Source organism: Polypterus senegalus, chromosome 4 (assembly GCF_016835505.1).
Source record: "Polypterus senegalus isolate Bchr_013 chromosome 4, ASM1683550v1, whole genome shotgun sequence".
NCBI classification, from domain to species: Eukaryota; Metazoa; Chordata; class Cladistia; order Polypteriformes; family Polypteridae; genus Polypterus; species Polypterus senegalus.
In genome coordinates this window covers 61,217,482-61,239,127 of record NC_053157.1, presented here as the reverse complement: position 1 = coordinate 61,239,127, position 21,646 = coordinate 61,217,482, and the positions used below count along the sequence as shown (strand labels likewise).

At 39.8% G+C, this 21,646-nt stretch overlaps 1 protein-coding gene across 1 annotated transcript; it reads right to left on the bottom strand.

Moving 5' to 3' along the window:
* Window positions 1-863: 863 nt before the first annotated feature.
* Window positions 864-20,599, bottom strand: klf9 (Kruppel-like factor 9). Its single transcript, XM_039750737.1, has 2 exons — window positions 19,665-20,599; window positions 864-7,225 (listed from the first exon to the last, which is right to left on the bottom strand). Exons 1-2 carry the CDS (start codon window positions 20,089-20,091, stop codon window positions 6,945-6,947), a joined length of 708 nt encoding a protein of 235 aa, XP_039606671.1. The 5' UTR covers window positions 20,092-20,599; the 3' UTR covers window positions 864-6,944.
* Window positions 20,600-21,646: the final 1,047 nt, after the last annotated feature.

Here is a 21,646-nt window from a genome sequence, read left to right as displayed (position 1 = left end):
CAGCAGCACAGTTAACATCCTGAAGTATTGTCCCACAGGACTGGGTGGAGGATTAGCAATAAGGGAGGCACAGGTGAAAATGACAGGAGGCAAAATGGAAAAAAGGTTTTGTCCATCAGTGTAACAAATAATGGGCATAACCAAGTGTGTCTGACACACAATAGAGGTGAAAAGCCAGTAGGTTATATCTATTAGCACAAGCAGGAGTGCCTAAATATTTTATCTATGTTAAGTTTGGTTTAAAGGTGTCTCTGTGCCCAGGAATAGGTGTGTTCTCAATGGACCAAGCACAGCTTTATTATCTTGTAATAAAATCAGACTGAAACCAGAAAGCTTTGGAGTAGTACCTAGTCGTAATTGAGGATTGAGGCACTGCACTTTAATTGTGATATTTGTGATTTACACAGATTTTTTTATACTTCTTTTGGCTGCTCCCGTTAGGGGTTGTCACAGCGGATCATATTCTTCCATATCTTTCTGTCCTCTGCATCTTGTTCTGTTACACTCATTACCTGCATGTCCTCTCTCACCACATCCATAAACCTCCTCTTAGGCCTTCCTGTTTTCCTTAATATGCTTCTCCTAATATACCCAGCATCTCCCCTCTCACATGTCCAAATCCACACAATCTCCCCTCTCTGGCTTTGTCTCCAATCCGTCCAATCCGAACCGAATTTGCAGTGATTGTTTATAATGGCGTTACATTAGATGACTGATTCTGATGCAATGATGCTCCAGCTAAGTTGGAAGTTTTAATCACTGTATTAGCTGAAGTGGTTATCTTTATGCATTCATCTTACCTTCACACTGTTCCAGACAGTGTTTATTAGGCAGGGTGCAAACAAGAAAAAGAGTAGTAGTCATTTTGAGAACTGCAAGAGCAAGAAATTTATTTGTATTAAAGAAAAAAGCACAAGCATGTAAAATGCATACAGTAAGGAAACATAAATAGGTGTTTTCCCAAATATATAACCAAGTGCATTGATCTATTCTTTATTTACCAATAGCTAGCTTGTCTTTATATTGGCACTGTGTACATCCCTATATATTAATTAAGACAGCAAGTGAAACCTAACATAGTTTCTTAAATAAATAAAACAAAAGTTACCCAACCTCACACAATGAAGTTAGTTGTCTGTTGGAAGCAAATGCATATGACGGTTTCAAATGGTAAACACTGAAGCACAAAGAACAAGAAACCATACTGCTACGTTTAAGTCTGCTGGAAAAACTACTGAGTAAAAAAAAAAAATGTTAATAATGAATATTTACAAATAAACGCAATTCATCAAATGTCCTGAAACATAAAAAGTTCTATTTACATTCCTGAATCACGCAGACTAATCTGGGCTTCTCCTTTCCTTATTGATCTTGGATTTTCACAAAAAGCAAAATAAATTGATCGAGGTAGACTGTGTGTGAAATATTCCCTCATTTTTAACAAACACTGATCAAAGAAGTAACAGATAACTCAATACATGAAAAAAATTATTGCACAAGTTTTCTGTACTATTTTATGTCTGAAGCTGCCACACATTCAATGTGATAACAGTAGAACATCGGTAACAACTTAAAACCGCAGCCTTCTTTGAGACGGCCGTCTATATTATTTTTCTTTCTTTATTTCTATGGTAATATTTGGAAATCTAAAAGATTATAGACTATATAGATTAAAATAGCTGTCTGCTTTCAAAATATCACATCAAGCCTTCTGCCAGTAACTGTTGCATATGAAAATTGCTGCATATTTATTTTTGAAAATAATAAAATAGTGTTATGTGCTGCAGTATATACATTGTTTACTGGTAAAAGATTCATGACAGCAATGTCTAATGTAAATTAGTCTGTAGAGAAAGTAATGTGCAAAGCAAAGTAAAATTGTCAATTTAAAGTCTTCACATAAACCACAATGTTGGCATGTAGAGAATTAAATCCAAAAGCCAACCATTCCCATCAAAAGAAGGCAAAGTCGTTTGTCGTGGGCATGTAAAGCAAGAGCTGCCCAGAGCTGACTGTTGAAGAGTCTTCTGGACTGTACCATAACTTGCTACTGCTGAACCTATTTTTTTTGCCATTCTCTTTCTGCACTTATAGCATGCCGCTTAGAAAACTCAAACCTGAACTTATTCTTTTGGATTTGGATTACATATTGTGACTTTACTTTTGTAATCAGTGTTAAATATGTTGTAATTTGTACTTGGTAGGTTGGGTGGGTGAGCGAAGCTGAACAAATCACTCTTTAATCATTGTTGTTTGCATATCAGTTTATTAGAACTGCACTCCCTTTTAAGGAATGTTTCAAAAATTAACACTTAACAAGCACCTGAAAGAAAAAAAAAGAATTTCTAAGCTCAAGTACAGTTAAGAGACTGGCAACGGCCAATAACGGCAAACCGGGCTGAGAAATTCATAGATAAAATAAAACTTGAACAGACAATAATACAATAACTGAATACAAATGAATAGCCATGTGAAAAAGAGGAATCAAATCTTGTAAACGGACGACCGATTGCACTGTACCAAAAATAAATATATTTAGAATGTGAAGTTTTAATGAAATTAAATAATCAGCAGACGGGGTCTTGCAGTTAATCCGATGTCTGTAGTAAATAGTATAATGCTCCCTTCCAGACAGATTCTTTATTATATTTGATGTGAGATTGAATAATTACGCTGTGTCATTCTTCAATTATATTGGTAAATACTTTTAATGAGAACTAACATATCACTTAAAATTGAGAGTTGAGTTGGGAGAGGGGGCATTAGGCAAGATGTGTGGTATGTTTCATGGCACGATATGAGCATTGCTTAAATAAATCGATCAAGTCCCTGATAGTTTAAGGCTGAGATGGTATAGTTCTTAAGGCCTCTAGTTTTATGGTGAATGAATCATGCAGCATAACAAATGACGATGAGGGAATAAGTAATGGCTGTGTGTGGGCATGAAAGATGGAAGTACTTCTTACTCATAGTATGGTACAAGAAAGCAAGTTAATTTAGTTTGCAAATATTTTATGAATATTACTCAGATTGGCTGGGGAAAATACACAAGAGTGCTGTTTAATGCTGAACAAAGAACAAAGGCTCTAGTGCTTTATCTGTACACATACTGTCAATTCAGAAGCAATGAAAGTTTCTAACAATACAAATAAGACATTAGGAAACATTATTCTAAAATCTTGACCAAAACAATTTAGTCAAATCTAACGTGTTTCTACAAAATCAGCTGCATTACTCCATCATAGTTCACCAGCACTTAAACAGAAAATGATGGCACTGAAGAGAAGTCCCAAGCAATGGCAGATATTGTGAACAAGAAGTGATGTAGTTTAGTGCCCTCTGCTTACTTCAGCTCCCTAGGAAATCGGTTTTTGGAAATGTTTTGTTTTTGAGGGGTCTGGTTACGCAGGCTGCCGAGTATTTGACACATTGATAAATCTTTGTTAAACTAGCAGAACTATTATGCACTGAATACACTAAAAAGAGCAAACAGGGCTACTGCTTCTTGCAAGGATTTTAATGAACATTTCTAAAGATGTCCTAAACGTTTAACACTATCCCTAAAACTATTCTGTTTATTTCATTGTTTGCTCAATGCAGCCATAGCTATGCATCAAGGCAACTGCTAATATTAAAGCCACGTATCTAAATATAAATTTCAAAACATTTGCAGTAAGCATAGTGACTTTAATTCCAAAAGTAGCTGAAGAGCTATGAATTACATTATATAGGAATACAGGAGTTTAACAAAATAATCTCAGCAGACCTGAGAGAGAGATTGACCAACAGGCCAATCAAGTATTTAAAACCTGTCTAGAATTTTAAGCACATGTCACAAATATTTGATCACAGTGAAGTTCAATACATCTATTACATTTTCAGATCTGTCACCTAGAATAGTTAGCACAGTTATGATCCCTGTTTTATGTGACCTTAGAAAGCTAAGATGCACTCAACTCGCTGGCTACTCCCACCTTTTAAGTATGATCAATGTCTAACAGATGCTGAGGAGTTATTTCGAAACCAAAAATGCATGTTGTGATCTTTAAATTTACACAACAACCGATGCGGCTTGTGATAAATCCATGGTCCTCTTCTATGTGAAATGTTTGTTGCATCCAAACCAGGGGTGGGCAGTGGCTGCATGTTTTTGTTCCAACCCAGTTTCTTAATGAGAAGTCAATTACTACTGATGAAGCGCTTATTGCTCAGGTGACATTTTGATGCTTCATTTTAGTGGTCTCGCTTGTTAAGGGTCCCCACCCTTAATTAAACAGCTGTATTCAGTGTTTTAATGGCTCCTTATTAGCAATAAGATGTAAAGACAAAGCAGCCAGCAGTTTTCCTTCTTGCTCGATTCCATTTTCATCTGTATAATTTTATCATGTACTGTTTGATTTAATAAAACACTTAATAGAAAATGTGACAGATTTAAAATGATCCTTTTTAGGCTTCAAATCATTTGGATGATATATCCTCAGATATAAAACCTTACATTGCAGAGCAACAAGCCATAAAATGAAATAAAGGATTGGTTTCTAATTAAGCCATTGGGTTGGAATGCAAACCTGTAGCCAAGCGGCTCTTCAGGAGCGACATTTTGCCCACCCCGATCTAAACCAACATGTTTGCAAGCAGTTTCTGTTTAAATTGATTGCTTATGTACTACAGTATTTCTTAATTTGATAAACATAGGTAGTTCTGGCTTTAAAGTGTGTAGCAAATACAGTAATAGTTACCCTTATGTCATGAGAGTACCCTGTGCTTTAGTTCCAGATCCTCACAACACTGTCCTGGAAAAAGTGGGTTTAGAAAATTAATTTACTGACGCACAGGAAATTATTCACTTTTCAATTTTCTAAATAATGCAAGTCAACACTAAACTAACTTAGGTTCAGCAGCAAGTCTATTGCACATTAAATATTGCTAAGTGTATAAGCAGATAAGCGGAGTGCTAAAATTCCATTAGTGAATATTTCATAAGTAAACATTTTTCTGAAATCTTTGGTGGCAAATTAAACAAAGTACAACGGTTTTACATTTTGTGTGAAGATGTGCCAACTTGGCTTCAGAAAAATAAAAGCCATTTTTGTACTTTTATAGTTTACTTACAATACGAATTTGAAAGTGTTCTCTTTGTTTGAAATAACCTTTTATTTTCCCTTGCATGTGACTAAATCACCATGCTGCTGAATTTAAATATTTTCAAACAAAATGGACATTGTACTTCATGGTGAACGGCTTGGTCTTTCTGCAGCTAGACAGTGCAGTGTCTTAATATCAAGCAAAGCTTCATTCTAATGAAACTTTTCTGTTCTTTGTGCGTTTTTCTTTATGCTTCTGATGTCACTGGAAGAATACCCAGCTATTGATTAAAGCACGTCATAAACTGGTAGTAATTTTCTAAAAATGGAATCCCCAGCCCTGGATATTTTGGGGCCATCTTTTCTTAGATTAGTTATTCACAATTATTTATGAAAATCCATGCCTTAGTAATACTACAAAAAACAAAAAACAACTTTTTGTTTCACAATCAGATATTCGTAAAACAGTCTTATCAAGGTTTAAAGCTTCTTGATAGAAAACTAACACTGACTACTCTTAACTGCACATTTCCATTTCACAGCAATAGCTAATAGGGCACAATTCAAGGTCCCCACAGGCTGGAAGCTATGCATTTGTTTGACGTTTTTATTTAAAATGAAGGCAAAAGCAAGTTGACAGTGGAAAAATGAAAGTGAATTAACTGTCACAATACAAAACACCTGTTATAAAAAAGAGGAAACAACTCTTCGTAATTCTGAACTGTAATGCATAATTCTTGACACTGTAAGCCTGTGCAGCAGTGTTTATGTGCTTAACTTCTGTGTCGCTAATTAACATAAAGGATAATGTAAAGTGTTAGAGAAGGTAACAGACATTGTGATTTGATTTAAACAAAATCTAGCAGCACATTCCTTAAAACTTGTTTAACCTGCACGGTTTTGTATTGAGGGGTTAGTACAAAAAAGCACAATGCAGTAAGGCGCTTGATTTAAGCCCACACCCACATGAACCACGCTGAGCATTTTACAATAAATTCAATCTTCAATTCCAGAAATGTAGTTGAAATCCCTGCTGAAAACAGCTACATTTAAAATCAAGTGGTGTACTGAAGGACTTTTTGTTTTCTGAGTAGGTAACCTGCAAATGCGCTTTTCCATTTCTGTGACACAAAAATATACAGTTAGTGCAAGCAAAAGTGGTCATCTAGATGACAGACACAAAGCAGAAGACAATACAATTCAAAGGAAGCCTTTGTTGTTTGTTGTATTCTCTGATACTGCATACTTAATACTTTTGTTTTAGTTATTCTTTTATATGTACAACATAATTCTTCCTCACAGAATTCACAAGTAAAACAATCAAGCCGAGATAATTTCTCGTCAGAGAAGGTAAGTAAATAAAAGTATAGGAATATGAGAATCGAATGCGCAAGCACTGCACATCAAGAGTACAAATTGTGCAAACAAACTGCGGAATCAGTCTGAACATACGTAATACTGCAAACACAGCTTTTTCAAGAGAAGGAATGCAGGGTGCATAGTTCTAAACTGCCTGTCACTCTAGTCGTTTAATCTGTGCTGTACATTATTATTCCTGAAGAAACATTTCCCTGAATTATCACTCTGTACATGGAAGCGGACAGGGTCATCTTTTTATATAACATGAATGTCTATTACCCTGATAGCTTTTTGTAATGTATCCTTGTTTTGGTCAAAATTTTTAACACCACAAATGTCAAAAGAATGTCTATGCTGCCGAGATTTAAAAGAAAAAAAAAAAAGAAGTGTCCAGCACTATACAGTTTGAGGGGGCCCAAGTTAAATTGACACTTTCATCCAGGAATCGAGGTGGAACTTTTTTCCGGAAAGCCTCTCCAACCTTAGCCTTTTGTTGAAGCATCACTCTTCTTGTGGGGTACTACAGAAATCCCCAGGTTCTGAGGAAGACAAGGAGGCAGAAGACCTCTTCCGACAGCTAGCTTTTTCAAGCATACGTGGGTCAAAATCCGAATGGCGGCGGGCATGTTTTGTCAGGTGGTCACTCCTCATGAAACGTTTATCACACAGAGGACACTTGAATTTCTTTTCGCCGGTATGGGTGCGCAGGTGCCTGGTGAGTTCATCCGAGCGGGAGAACTTTCTGGAACACTGAGGCCAGTTACATGGGAAAGGTCTTTCACCTGGGGGAGGAAAAAAAAATTAGATGATTACATTTAATTAATGATGTTAAAATAGCAATTTAATAAAAATTAATCCAACGATTATTGGAACTTACAGTTCAAATTAGGAAAAGAACACAACTCTTAAAAGTATGTTTATTTAAAAATAGTTTTAATGAATTAAATAAATAATAAACTGAACAATAAGCTTGGAACTTTTTTTTTTTTAATTACGTTGCATCAGCTTGAGGAGTATCCATGCATGAAATGTCACATCATAAATAATCTAGTATGTTTACAGTGGAGAGATACAAATGGACTGAGGATCCAAATGAAACGTAACTTTGTATTCATAGTCATAAGCCCATCCCCAGTTTTATACTTCATTATTGATTTCATTATTCAGCATGTCAAATGATTATGTCTGCCTTTCTCATTATGTATATGGTTATAGTACTAGGGTGTTGTACTGTGTTAGCCATTATGAATGCAGTGAAAAGTCAAGCAAAAATGACACCTTTTATTGGCTAACTAAAAAGATTACAATTACATCCTGCCTGAAGAACAACCTTACAACCCCCTGAGTTGCCTCAAAAGCGTGCATATTGTAATCTTTTTAGTTATCCAATAAAAGGTGTCATTTTGCTTGACGTTTCACTGTTTAAGGTTATAAATGTTTTGTTTTTGTGTTGCTCTGGAATAATAGGTGTTCTAAAATTTTTTTGAAAGGACCTTGCCACCCAGTAGTTTACAAAAGCTCTCCGGCCACACTCAGTTTGTTCAGCTTAAAACTGTCACATCCCAACCCACCACTGTTAAGGGCTCTGTCCTGGGGCCTCTCCTTTTCATTATTTACCTCCTTCCCCTCAGCAATATCTTTTGTTAATATAACATTAACTTCCAATGTTATGCTGATGACACCCAAACCTGCTTTTTCCTTTCCACCCTCCTCACTTATTGACTGCATAGCAGAAATCAAATCCTGGTTTTCTTCAAATTTTATTAAATTAAATAGTGACAAAACTGAGGTTCTCCTCATTGGTATAAAATCAACATTATCCAAAACTGATCATTTTTCATTTGTTATTCATAATTCCTGTCTCCCCTTCCCCACAGGTTGAGTCAGGGTGTCATCCTTGACAGTACTTTATCCTTTCAGTCCCACATCAATAACATCTCCCAGTCTGCATATTTCCACTTGCGTAACATTAATTGTATTCGCCCCTCCCTCACTCCCCACACCACTGCTATCCTTGTTCATAGCCTTGTCACTTCTCGTCTGGATTATTGCAATTCCCTTTTCTTTGGTCTTTCTTGAAAATCTCTTTATAAGCTTCAACTGGTCCAGAATTCATCATTACTAGAACCCCCTCTATTCACCATATCACTCCCATTTTGCAGCAGCTTCATTGGCTTCCAGTTCAGTTCCGCATTCAGTTCAAAATTCTTCTGTTAACTTTTAAGACTATCCACAACCTTGCCCCTCCATATCTGTCTGACCTCCTGCATGTTGCCATTCCCTCCTGCACCCTTAGATCCTCTTAACACCATGGGGCGCAGAGCTCTGGAACTCATTACCATCTGAGCTTAGAAATATTGAATCATTTTCACTTTCAAATCTAAACTTAAAACTCATTTGTTAAAGACTGATTTTTCTCTTTAATTACAATTGCTCTGTCTGATTTTAATTTTTGTATTTTAGTTTTGTTTATAATCTGTGTTGTATCTATTGTTTGGTGTCCTTAAGTGTTTAGAAAGGCGCCTACGAATAAACAAAATGTATTATTATTTAAAAGTGGCCAGTTTCACTGAAGCCTGTAGTGGGTTTGACCCAGGAGGTGTATAGCAAGGTGACAACTAGGACTGGAGTGTCCATCCTTACTGTTACACTTCATACTGTAGCACCCAAGATAACATTATAAAGTCTACGTAATGACGGCAGAATTGGAAACTAACTCAAAACCTTGCCAAGGTATTCTACATAATTATGTCAGGTTCAGTTATACTTAATCATCCAAGTTACTTAATTTGCCGTAAGGAATGTTTAAAGCTTGCAAATAGGATAACAACACAAAGTCTTGTGTACAATTACACAAAAAAGTAAAAACAAAACAGGTGTTTTCAGCTACCGTAAAGATATTCTCCTGTTAAAGATATGTGGTGTGTGGAGGGAAGAAAGGAACGTTGTTGTGTACAAACACATGTAGGAGCCAAGACGACATCCTTGGTAGCATTCATCTTCTAAGGCCAGTCCTGCTTAAGTAACCAAAAGATGGCCTTTACAAGCCAGTATGCTTGTCACTGTTAATTGTTGCTGTTGTCTATTTTTTCAGATGTGTTGGTCTACAGTAATGTTGTCTTCTCCTTAGTTTTGGTTGTCTTTAGTTTTCCCTGCGGTTTGTTATGTAGATGATGTGCCATTACAGCTTGGTGATCTACCTTAAAAACCAAGACACTGGTCCCATCCATAGGTGGCAAGGTGATCAGTCTTTTTAGCAGAAATGATGGCAGCAACAGTGAAAATATTACTTCAGTATGTGTTATATACCTCATCAAAAAGTAAAACATTTGTCAGTGTCAGATGGTCTTGAAGGCCTCTTTCAATAAACCTGGAGGTTTGTCCTGGTACTAAAACGCCTGGTCAGATGCCCCTGATGTTTTTAATTCATTTAAATAATAATAATAACAAGTATGGGATGGGGAATTCAAAACTGCTTTTTAAAATAATCAGATGCTACCTAAAAATCATTTGCTTCTACATCTTTCAGAGCTTGCAATTGAGTGACTGGCGCCCATATCTATTATCCTTGAAGATAATAAGCATTTTACAATAAAAAATTGGTTTTGACAGCTGTTGTTTAAAAGACCACGAGGCCCCCTAAACTTCGAGTCTAAAGTGGCTTTACATGCTTCATGAATGTGACACTGACCAGATGTGATGGAGTGAAAGTTTTTTTTTTTTCCGTTTACTGACCCTGCCCAATTCACAGGGACTCAGCTTAGCATGGCAAATTTGGGAGCAAGGAATGAACTCTAGGCATTTTGGGGTCTCCAGTAAACTGAGCATGTATGTATTTGAGATGGTGGAGGAAAAAGCAGGCACACAAGGAGAATGTGAAAAATTCACAGAGGCAGTGCTCTTCATTTTTTTTTTTCAAAAAATTCCAAATCTTTTTCTGACTCACTTGTATCACTTGCATTATATTGCTGATGCTCTTTCAAATATAAGAAACATGAATGCAGTCTGCAGGCTGCATCCATTCATGAGGTTCTGCAGCCTACTGCTCTGCAACAAAGACCCTTGGGCACAGACTGTTCAGCTGTAGTCAAAAAGAAAATGGCACCTATGGACTCCAAGACATCATTTTGAATACCACTTTAAACCAACACCAGTTCATAATTACATTTTCTGGATTCCAACTAATATTTGTGGCAATATTGGCCATTAATGAAAATTTCACTGAATTGGACACCACATGCCATTTGCTGTTATGCTACGAATGTTATGCTACGAATGTTTGGCTGGATTGGTTGTATTGTGTGACTGCTTAGTGTTACACTGCAGAAAAAAATACAATAAGCAATGTCACCTTACTACAGAGTACAAAGGCATGAAGAACCCCTGCTGTGTCAGCACTTCTGGAAAAGTATCAGCTAGGTTGGCGGCATGGCTTCTGTGCCATACTAAAAAAAAATAAAGGAAATCTTAGCAGTAACACTTTAAATGCTGTCAAAGTGGCTTTGAAAATGGAAGTGTATTTGAAAGTTCAAAAGAAGGAAAATAATTTGACATGCAGGAATCCAGGCAATATAAGGAGGGGAGGGGAGTTGGATGTAGGGAGGCAAAACAAGAATATGCACATAGTAAGATTTTATGACCAACTCCTCTGAACCCTACCTCACCACCCCCTACATCCACCTACCCTCCCCTCCTTATTGCCTTGACTTCCTGTATGTCGAATTATTTTCCTCTGGTGATGACTCCTGATAGGAGTTGAAAGCTTAGGATAAAAAAACTACTTGATATGTGATTCACTTTCTCCCGTTGTGGGATATATATATATATATACATATATATATACATATACAGTAATCCCTCGCTATATCGCGCTTCGACTTTCGGCTTCACTCCATCGGATTTTAAATGTAAGCATATCTAAATATATATCACAGATTTTTCGCTGGTTCGCGGCTTTCTGTGGACAATGGGTCTTTTAATTTATGGTACATGCTTCCTCAGTTTGTTTGCCCAGTTGATTTCATACAAGGGACGCTATTGGCGGATGGCTGAGAAGCTACCCAATCAGAGCACGTATTACGTATTAAATAAAACTCCTCAATGATATACGATATGCTTCCTGCATGGTGCTTCGCACACTTCAAAGCTCTAACAGCCCGCATTGATTTTTGATTGTTTGCTTTTCTCGGTCTCTCTCACTCTCTGATATTCTCTGCTCCTGACGGAGGGGGTGTGAGCAGAGGGGCTGTTTGCACAGTGGCTGTTTGCTTAGAAGATACGGACACTCCTCTAAAAATGCTGAAAAGACTACCTTCACATTGATTCCTTTATTGTGGTGGCTTTATCGTCGTTTACTTAAAAGCCCAACAACCCTATTGATTTTTGTTTACTTTTCTTTCTCTCTGATATTCTCTGCTGCTGACGGCACTCCTTTGAAGAGGAAGATATGTTTGCATTCTTTTAATTGTGAGAAAGAACTGCCATCTCTGTCTTGTCATGGAGCACAGTTTAAACTTTTGACTAAAGGGTGCTATTTCATGTCTAGAGGGCTCTAATAATGTTAAAAAACATATTTAGAAGGTCGTAAACAGGTTTTCTTGCTCTAACTACAAAAATATTAGATTTATAAATAAAGAATCTTACTTTGTGGAAATTCATTTATCTGTCTGGAGCGGATTAACCGAGGGTTTACTGTATAACTGTGCGGAGTATATTTATAAACAGTGTGGGAGAGTTTCTAAGGGTTTAAAATATATAAAAATAACCATACAAACATATGGTTTCTACTTCGCGGATTTTCACCTATCGCAGGGGGTTCTGGAACGCAACCCCCGCGATCGAGGAGGGATTACTGTATTGTGATGGATGGCCGGGATCGTGCCCTACCAGGAGGCCTGGCAGAGCAGGGGACCAGGAAAAGGGCAATTCATACCCCAGGACATGACCCCTGGGTTGCATCGGGGCCACAGGCTTGGGGCTTAGAAGCTCAAATCTGCTGGGGTTCGTGGCCACCACCATGGGGCGCTGGACAGCTCCGTATACAAGGCTTGCAGCACTTCTGCCACACTTGGAAGAGGAGCTGGATTCACAGGCACCACTTCCGCCACACCTGGAAGTGCTGCCGGAAGTTAATTGGGAAGCACCTGGAGCACTTCCAGGTGCAGCATAAAAGAGGCTGCCTCACTCCAGTAGGGGAGCTGCAGTCGGGAGGCAGAGGACGGAGCTTGCGACTGGAGCAGCGGAGGCAGCAGAAGGAAAAGAAGAGAAGTAAAAAGGGACTGGGTATTGTGCTGATTTAGGCATAGTGTTGTGTAAATAAGGGAGAGTATCAAGAATGTGTGTGGTTTGGACATCGTGTGTCCTTGGTGTCTGTCTGTAGCCGGGCTGATCTTCTACAATATATACACACTACTGGTCAAAGGTTTTAGAACACTTCAGTTTTAATTCAAATTTAATCAGTTGAAATGCAATGAATGACTTAAAATTGTGAAAAGTAAGAATTAAACTGCTAGAGGTTTAAATTAAAGTTTAGGTTAGCAAAAACTGAAAAAACAGGAAATTTCAAATGGGCCTTCTTCAGGGAACAACTAATAGGTTACAACCTACAGATGTTCTACAGCAATTACACTGTGTGACCATGAGCAAGTCACTTGACCCGTCTGTGCTCAAATTGGACAACCAAAAGAAAATGTTACCAATTGCATCATAAATTTTGGAAATCGCCTTGGATAAAAGCATCAGCCAAATAAGTAAATGTAATGCCATGTAAATTAAATCTTGCAAGATGAAGCAAACAGTTTGCACAGGTGTCCCAAGTGCAGCTGATTACTGTATATACTTGCGGATAAGTTCTCCCACAGATAAGTTGGGAGTTGATTTTACCGTATAATTTCTGGTATTTTATGTCGGTCGCATACTGTAAGTCAAATGTGGAAAACTTATGCTATTGGTCCAAGAGATTATTATATGCTAATGCCCACCTGAGAGAGTAACCACGGAGCACACTGCCTTTTTTTTCTATGTGGGTACGCCACTGCGCTGTATCAGCACATGCTCCTAACCTCTCTGTCTCTCTCTCTCTCTCGTGCCTATTTGACCACACGGTAATACCTGAACAATTCTGAAGTGATGTTTGCACTGATTTGTGTTTTTTGTATCTCACATCCTTATACACCTTTATCGCAAGAGCATCCCTTATCTACAATGGAGTGTTCAATCAGAAGAAAATATGAAGCAGATTTTAAATTAAATGTCATTGAAGTAGCGAAAGAAATTGGTAACTGTGCTGCTGGAACAAAATTCAATTTTGTTCGATTTTATGTTTTTATGCCATGTTTTTTGTCATGCTTTAAATCGGGCTTATTTTAAAACCTACATATGTATGTTTGGTATCACTCTTTTCAGAATTTATCGAACTTTAATGTGATGTTGTTAGATTTACAGATTCTTATTCTGTTTTTAAATTATAAACTAAAATATCAAGAAAGTCTTGGCTTTTAATATCAAGAAAGGTGTGTTTTTTATTTTTGATCGAGTAAACTTTCTTTCACAAGAACTATTAAAAAAAAATATCTATTCATAACACCAATGTTTGTATTTAGTTGATTTACTTAGCTGAAGGTCAAGGCACTGAGGGCACCAGGGGGTCTTGCTGCCCTAGTGTATTATAATTCAATAAACCGATTTCAAATAAGGGCGACACAGTGGCACAGTGGTAGTGTTGCTGCCTCCCTGCTTGGAGTTTGCATGTTCTCCCCGTGTCTGCGTGGGTTTCCTCCGGGTACTCCGGTTTCCTCCCACAGACCAAAGACATGCAGGTTAGGTGCATTGGTGATTCTAAATTATCCCTGTTGTGTGCTTGGTGTGTGTGTGTGTACGCCCTGCGGTAGGCTGGCACTCTGCCCGGGGTTTGTTTCGTGCCTTGTGCCCTGTGTTGGCTGGGATTGGCTCCAGTAGACCCCCATGACCCTGTAGTTAGGATATAACAGGTTGGATAATGGATTTTAAATAAATATTTCCTTTTAATATGATACACTTAAAAAGTCCACCTGCATTCGTTTATGTTAAGTTCCATTTCTCAGTTGTGCAGCACAGTACAGTAGTCTCCATTATAAAAAAGAAGATATGCCACAAACATGAACATTATGACGTCCATCAGTGCTTATGAATTCATGTCAACAGGGCACAGGTCAGCCAGTTCACGTGTGGAAGGAAGCTCTGAAGGAATTACAGTGTTTGTTAGCTGAGGTGCAAGAAATAAGTTGTGAGGGGCTCAGGAAGTCAACACCTCAATGACAAAGCACAAGGCTGTTGTGGGAAATTAGCCAAGGGTTTAATAAGAAACAAATTAACATCTTTGGACTCAATACTAAGTGCTTTGTACAGTACAAGTGCAACATGGTGCACGCTCATGAAAACACCATTCTGTATAGTGGTGGCCTCCTCGCATTATGGAATGCACTGCAGATTTGTGAAGATGGGCTGCAAAACACAAAAAATCCTGAAGGAAAGTGACCCACAATCAGCAAGAGAATTTGGATTTAAGGAAACGTCTGTCTTTCTGCAAGACCGTGATCCACAATGCAGCCAATGAGGGACTGAATATGCCCAAGTGATAGAGCACAGTCCAATCGAGAATATGTGAGCGAAACTGACCAGTGCTATTAAATGTTCATTCAGCCAAAGGGAGTCTGAGCAATTTTACAAAGAAGAGTGAGTGAGAACTGAAGTGCCGCAAGTGCAAAGCTGACAGAGGCACACTCTTCGATTTACGGCTCTAACCTGTGCCAGAGGGTGTCTCTCAAAGGAGAATAATTATGGAACCATTTAATCATTTATTAATGAATAATTTTAAGTAAGGATCTGAAGTCTTAACAAATTAAGATTTATTAAGGCCTCAGACCGGAAAATGCAAAACAGGTGGGTGTAGACACTTTTAACAGCCAGCTCATCTGTAGGCGGAGAAAAAAGTTGGAAAATCTGTAACTGTTGTATGTATTCTTGATTTAATTTCATTTGATCTAAAGTATGGAGAATTACTTCTTTTTCCTAATAAATGATTAGATAGATGAGTATAAAGTATCCCCTTGTGTTTTTTAACAGATTCATTTTTGTTGGAATTTGATGTATGGAGTGTTGTCTGTGGTTTGGCTGTGTGTGAATGTGAATCAAACGCATGACTACATTGTGCTTTTGTACACCACGCCTTACCCAAGCTGATGCCAGTCCAGTACAGGCCAAACAATGCAGACTTGCCAGTTAAACTAATAAGCACATCCTTTAGCATGGCGAAGGTCAGTGGGTTGACCAGGGTGAGAACCAACCCCACTCCATCACCTTGCTGCCAACCATTTTCCAAACCCACATATCCAGAGAAGGGTTGCAGGGAAGCTGGAGTCTAACCCATCAAGCATAAATGTAAAAATAGCAGTGACTGGATCAGGAACCCAACTGCAAGTTTAAATTGGCCCAGGCAGTAGGAACAGTAGGAATCTAGTATTCTAGCAAACAGGTTTAAACATTTTTTCCAAACAAAATTGTGTTTGATGAATTTATTCAATATACAGTCATGCGGCAGTTTACAGTCAACCAAGTTGAGGCCACAGAAAAACAGTAGGGCAATAATGTTCTAGAAATGGCCTGAACCAGCCACTACTTGCCCCAGAGGCCATAAGCCTTTTGATTATTGCGTACTTGGTGGCAGCGCTGCCAGCCATGGAATGATACACTCTTAAGTAGAAGCAATGAGAGAAATGGTGGTAGAGCTGTAGAATACCATGAGGTATTGATTTGAGGTCATATATGTTAGGTAGAATGCCTAGAGGGGGCTGGGTGGTCCTGTGGCCTCTGAACCCCTGCAGATTTTATTTTTTTTCTCCAGCCGTCTGGAGTTTTTTTATTTTTGTTTTTTCTGTCCTCCCTGGCCATTGGGACCTTACTTTTATTCTATGCTAATTAGTACTGCCTAATTTTATTTTTATATTTTGTCTTTTTTCTCTTTCTTCATCCTACAAAACACTTTGAGCTACATCATTTGTATGAGAATGTGCTATATAAATAAATGTTGTTGTTGTTGTAGAGATAGCAGTCTCGGCTCTCTGCCTTCCTGTACTGATGCTGCAACCAACAAATGGCCGCAAACTAGCAATAACTAAAATAGCAGGGGATAATTGCTATATAAATAAAATATATGATTGTTATTATTATTATTATTGCGCTCATAAGAGTTTCGATCTTAGGGACAGTGATAGGCCCTGCAGCATTTTTCTGAAGTCGTGCTTCACACAGCCGGCACGTCTTTTTTGTTTCCTGTCTGCACTTTCTCTTCTTCAAGAAGATACAAACGACTTATAAATAGTAATATTTCATTATTATTATCATTATTGTTATTTCAGAGGGTCTCATATGTTTTCTAACTCATAGAAGGCCCTTTACGGTTTGTTTTGAGCAGTGCTACTCTACATGACTAATTCTTATACATCTGGCCCGCACCACCTTCTTTTACACGGACAAGGCATTTGGCCGCTGAGACCCCAGAAGACTGGTTTGTGCTACTCTCTACTGGCACTTAAAGTTATGCGTACCAGTGACTTACAGTAGACATACACAGCCTGAACTGCAATAATCTGTACACTTTGTGACTGACATACAATCAAATGGCCGGTCCCAAACGGAGCTGTGAATGGGCACAACTGAAACTGTTTCATCAGTCTGTCAGGACAAGGATGAGGAGTGGGTTATATTTTAAACTAAATCAATGCCCGAGTATAGATCAGTCCATAAATTATGCCATGCTGCTTTTACAGCTTTTGAGATGCTATTTGACGAAGTGGGGGCGGGTGACATATCATGACATCACAAAGTTGTAAAGACCTGGTTGTACTTGATGCTCAGGACACTTAATGCACACACGTCATAACTGCCATGCGTTCCCAGCACTCTTTTGGCACATTGTCAGAAATGAATGACGTATCGTGTGCGCGAGTTGCAGCACCTACAAAAATATCGGTGGTGTATGTGTTCATGTTTTGTTACGCGACGTCGACATCGTTGCTTACTATTAACGTTTCCAGAGTGCCTGTCAGACCAGCTGGCATCAAATCGCCAGCTCTTTGAAAGTGGATGTGGAGAGACGTTCGTGCAAAGTGGAAAATGTCAGAGAAAAGGAGTGGGGATTTGGCCATGGCAAGATAACGCAGTGTGACGGCAAGCCGCATCGCAGCTCCAACAGGATCAATGTGCGTGTTTCAATGTTTGATGAATGGTTCGACATGGTGAAGCAAATCATCAAACTTAAATGCTGACATATGAAAGTATTCGTGGTACATTTCTTCATCCATTTCTCTCATGGGCAATACAAGTGTTGCATATTCCACATCGTAATGAAGAGATATATTTAAAGGTCTAACATACCATCTTCTGTGTCACTGTTACTATCCTTTTCTGCACCTTCGCAACAGCAGCTCATACTTGCCACCTGGTGGAATCCTCCAGCTTTAAATAAAGTATGTGCACAAGTATAGTCGGCACACTGCTTGCACAGCAGCAGGGTCCACAAGCATACGCCTCATGTAATGTCAAGTATATCCCAGCCCTAAGGCAACTGATTATGGTCAGACACAAACTCTGCTATCAGAATAACTCATCCCCACCAGTGGTGCTGCAGCATACTCCAGGTTTAGTTGTCAGTCAATGCACCACCAAGGTATGTATGTTGTGTGCCTAGCATCTGTATGTAGCTCCAGTTGGAATTTAATGACAAAACTGTCAAGTAATGTTACTTTCAGTCAGGTAATACAACATTTAGGTACTGCTGCTAAAGCATAAAATGGAGAAAGTGTCTGGGGTGGCAAAGTAAAGGTGGTCTGAACCCCAGATGGACTCAATGTTCCTGGGAACGATCTCTGTTTACACAAAGGCAGACTGCTTCTTATCACAAGTGTTTGGCCAAACCTGTCCAGCAAACTCTGTTATTTGATTATATAACGGTGAGCCGATTACAAACTGGATGCATTTGTGGTTAACGCTTAAACCACGCACACTAATAATAATAAGTTGCATTAGTAAAACAGAATGATGAGTTCAGTGCTGTTATTTCGAGGGTCAACTTGTTTATAAATTATGAGGGAAGGGGAGTCCTAACTGTATGACAACATTACTAGAAGCATTGGATTGACAAAATGTGAGGAGAGCGAGGGTGGGGGTCCGCTGCGTGACGTCATTAATGAGGGATCCTAAAGGTTACAGTTTCTCTTCCCAACTAGCTGCGCACTGCCCAAAAATAAAATATTGCACCACGACACTACCATCCAGTATAAAATGTAACAACTTCATTTTCTCGTGAGTAATAATGACGCCGACCAAACGCCAAGGGTGCCTGATGCTAAAACATAATCTGGTGCTATGTGGCGCACATATAAATAAACACCTGACTTGACTTTTCCTAACCCTATGCCTCACGGACTAACGCTAACTAATGGGCGGAGTAACGCGTACCATTTAAAGTGAACTTTGCCTACAAGGAAAAAGTTGCCCCGCTGCTCACCCTTCACCATCTAATCTTAAATGGAAGGGTCGCCGCGCAGGTAGGGTGACATTCCTCCCACCTCCCTTCATGCGGAAGCCAGCACGATGTGGCATTGCTGGAGCTGGGCATGTTTTATCCACCATCAGGGCACTACTCATCTCCACCAGTGGTGGGTGGTACCGCGGATGACTTAATGAGTGACCTTGATTTTTTTTTTTTTTGTTCCCGACGCTAGTCTGCAGTTCGCACGCTCTGCTTCAAGCGAGATCACGCGCACCGCGAGAGCCCCTGCCCCTGGAGAACAACGTAACACTGGGGCAGCGCCCACGTTCAATGGCCACGCACGTGTCCTCAGAAAAAGTTCGTGCACTTTGTTCCGGTACGCACTGTGCCAAGAAGCTACAGCACCCGCCCACGCGATGAAAAGACAACAAGAGAGTTCTCAATTTCGATCGTCAGTCAAAGTTCAGATACTGAGAGTGCGGTATACTTGGGTGCGGGGTGCCATCGATTTCTGAGCGCACATTGACGTCACGCCGAATGAGCGCGTTTTCCGTTGTCTCCAAAGGGAATCGCAGCTCCAGCCGCCCCGCGCGAGTGAATAAAGTGAGATGACGCAAGCTGCGTTGAGGCGCGCACCAGCACCCAACTTAACAATGCCACCCCTCACCCCCTCTTTTATTCTTTAAACTCACCAGTGTGCACTCTCACGTGTGCTTTCAAGTGGGACGATTTGCCGTACTCTTTGTCGCATCCCGCGTAAGGACAGCGGTGATTCTTTTCTCTGGTCGACCGCACGGTGCAGCCCCGATGAGACTTAATTCCAAGCAGTCGGTGATTCCTCGCTGCGTCGCTGCCTATCCGATGGAGCTCGCCCGGCTCCGCTGCTCTGCTCGCCTCGCTGCCACAGGAGCACTTGGCGGAGGTGCAGCTACACAGACGCGACGGTGGCTTGTGAGTTTTCAGCTCAAGTAAAATCCTGGCGAACATCAGCAGCGTGCCGCGCTCCTGCGGGTCCTTGGCATCCGCATCCTCGTGCAGCAGCATGCTGGGGCAGCGACTGGCGGCTGCTCCGTTAGAAATGGAGACGAGGCACTCTGCCGCAAGATCCACCTCCGACATCGTAGCCCGTGTCCTTCTCGTTGCAATCCCAGTTAGAAAACGGGATACGGTGGAAGAAGCGTGCAAGCGTAGATAGATTTGAAATATTTTCAAGGACTTTTTTCCTTTCAACAATCAGTAGCCCACGTGTAATAACTTCTCCCAACTCCACATCAGCCAAGAAAAGTGAAAAAGTAAATCCTTGAAGCCCGAGCAAATTAGAAAACTGCAGTGATTTTTTTTATAGTGACAAACCAGGACCAAGTCCAGTCCAATGTGCTACATAATTAAAACACTTGCCTTTATCGTTGTAATACTTATACTGTAGAGCAGGTGAGCGTTCCTCGGTTGAACATTCACAGTCGCTGGGATACTCAAAATATTCCTTTTCCGTCACTTTATGATCCGAAGTGTTAAAGTACACGAAGCCGGTCTGCTCTACTACCTCAACGCGACTATGATTTGCCACGGTTGCTTCTAATTGCCGTACTTCTCATATATTCTGGGCTTTGGTGTTCGCATAGTAACAATTTCGCGGAATCTCTCTGTGTCATAATGAAACTGGTCATTCATTGGCCAGCGAGACAGTGGAGGACACGTGATGTGCGCGCACCAATCGCTGTGGCATTATGCACGTTGACGCAGAAGCCCGACAAATCAAAATGAGGAGTACCACAAAGAGGGAGTTGTTATGCGGAGGCGGGTCAGACAGGAAACTGTGGTGAGACGAAACGGTCCGGATATACTGGTGATGTGTGGCCAACTCGTCCGACTTGAAAGAGCCACGTTCTGGAGCGAATTCGTGTAGCGTGTTACAGGATGAAAGGGGAACGGTATGAGTAATATTCCGAAGGGTTCCAATATTCCCACATCAGGTTGTTCTCGGCTGTCTGACAATGCGTCCGTAGTTTGTAGGTTCTGCTCGTCCTCCTGTCGGTTTGTTACTGCCTCTCGGGTTTCTTCCCACACCCAGCCCCTCATTGTTGGTGCTTCTTTGATACCGTAAACACGTATAAATACTCTTTTTGATGCTGTCCATTTTGTGGGTGTTTGATACCCCTGGGTCGTTTGCTGTTGGATTAAGCTTTCATTCCGACTCCTTCACAATTTCTCTTAAACCAGTTCAGAATCGTGGGGAGGGAGGCTGGGGGTATTTTAGATATGGATGGATATGGATATGGATTAAAATGGTATTCGTCAGCTAAACACACGTACAAGTCCTGTTTAAGGTTGCCACATTTACACATGGTGAGACTATGCTGACATTTACATGCAGTCCACAGGAGCTCAGTGGCAGCAGTGTGAAACATTCTGTCCCCATGCCTACCCCGATCCAGTGTAGGTTTAAACAAATGCATACCACGCAAGGATATAAAACAATGCCGTATATTAAGAAAAAGAGAAACAAACACGCACACACACCGTAGCAAGCTCACAAATATACAGCATTTGTCACTTCCTGATTTCCTCTGTTTTTGCTTATTCACATTACTTGTTTTTGATTTCCAAACAAATATAGCATAGTGCAAAAGGCAACCTGAGTAAACACAATGTATTTTGTAAATGATCATTTAAT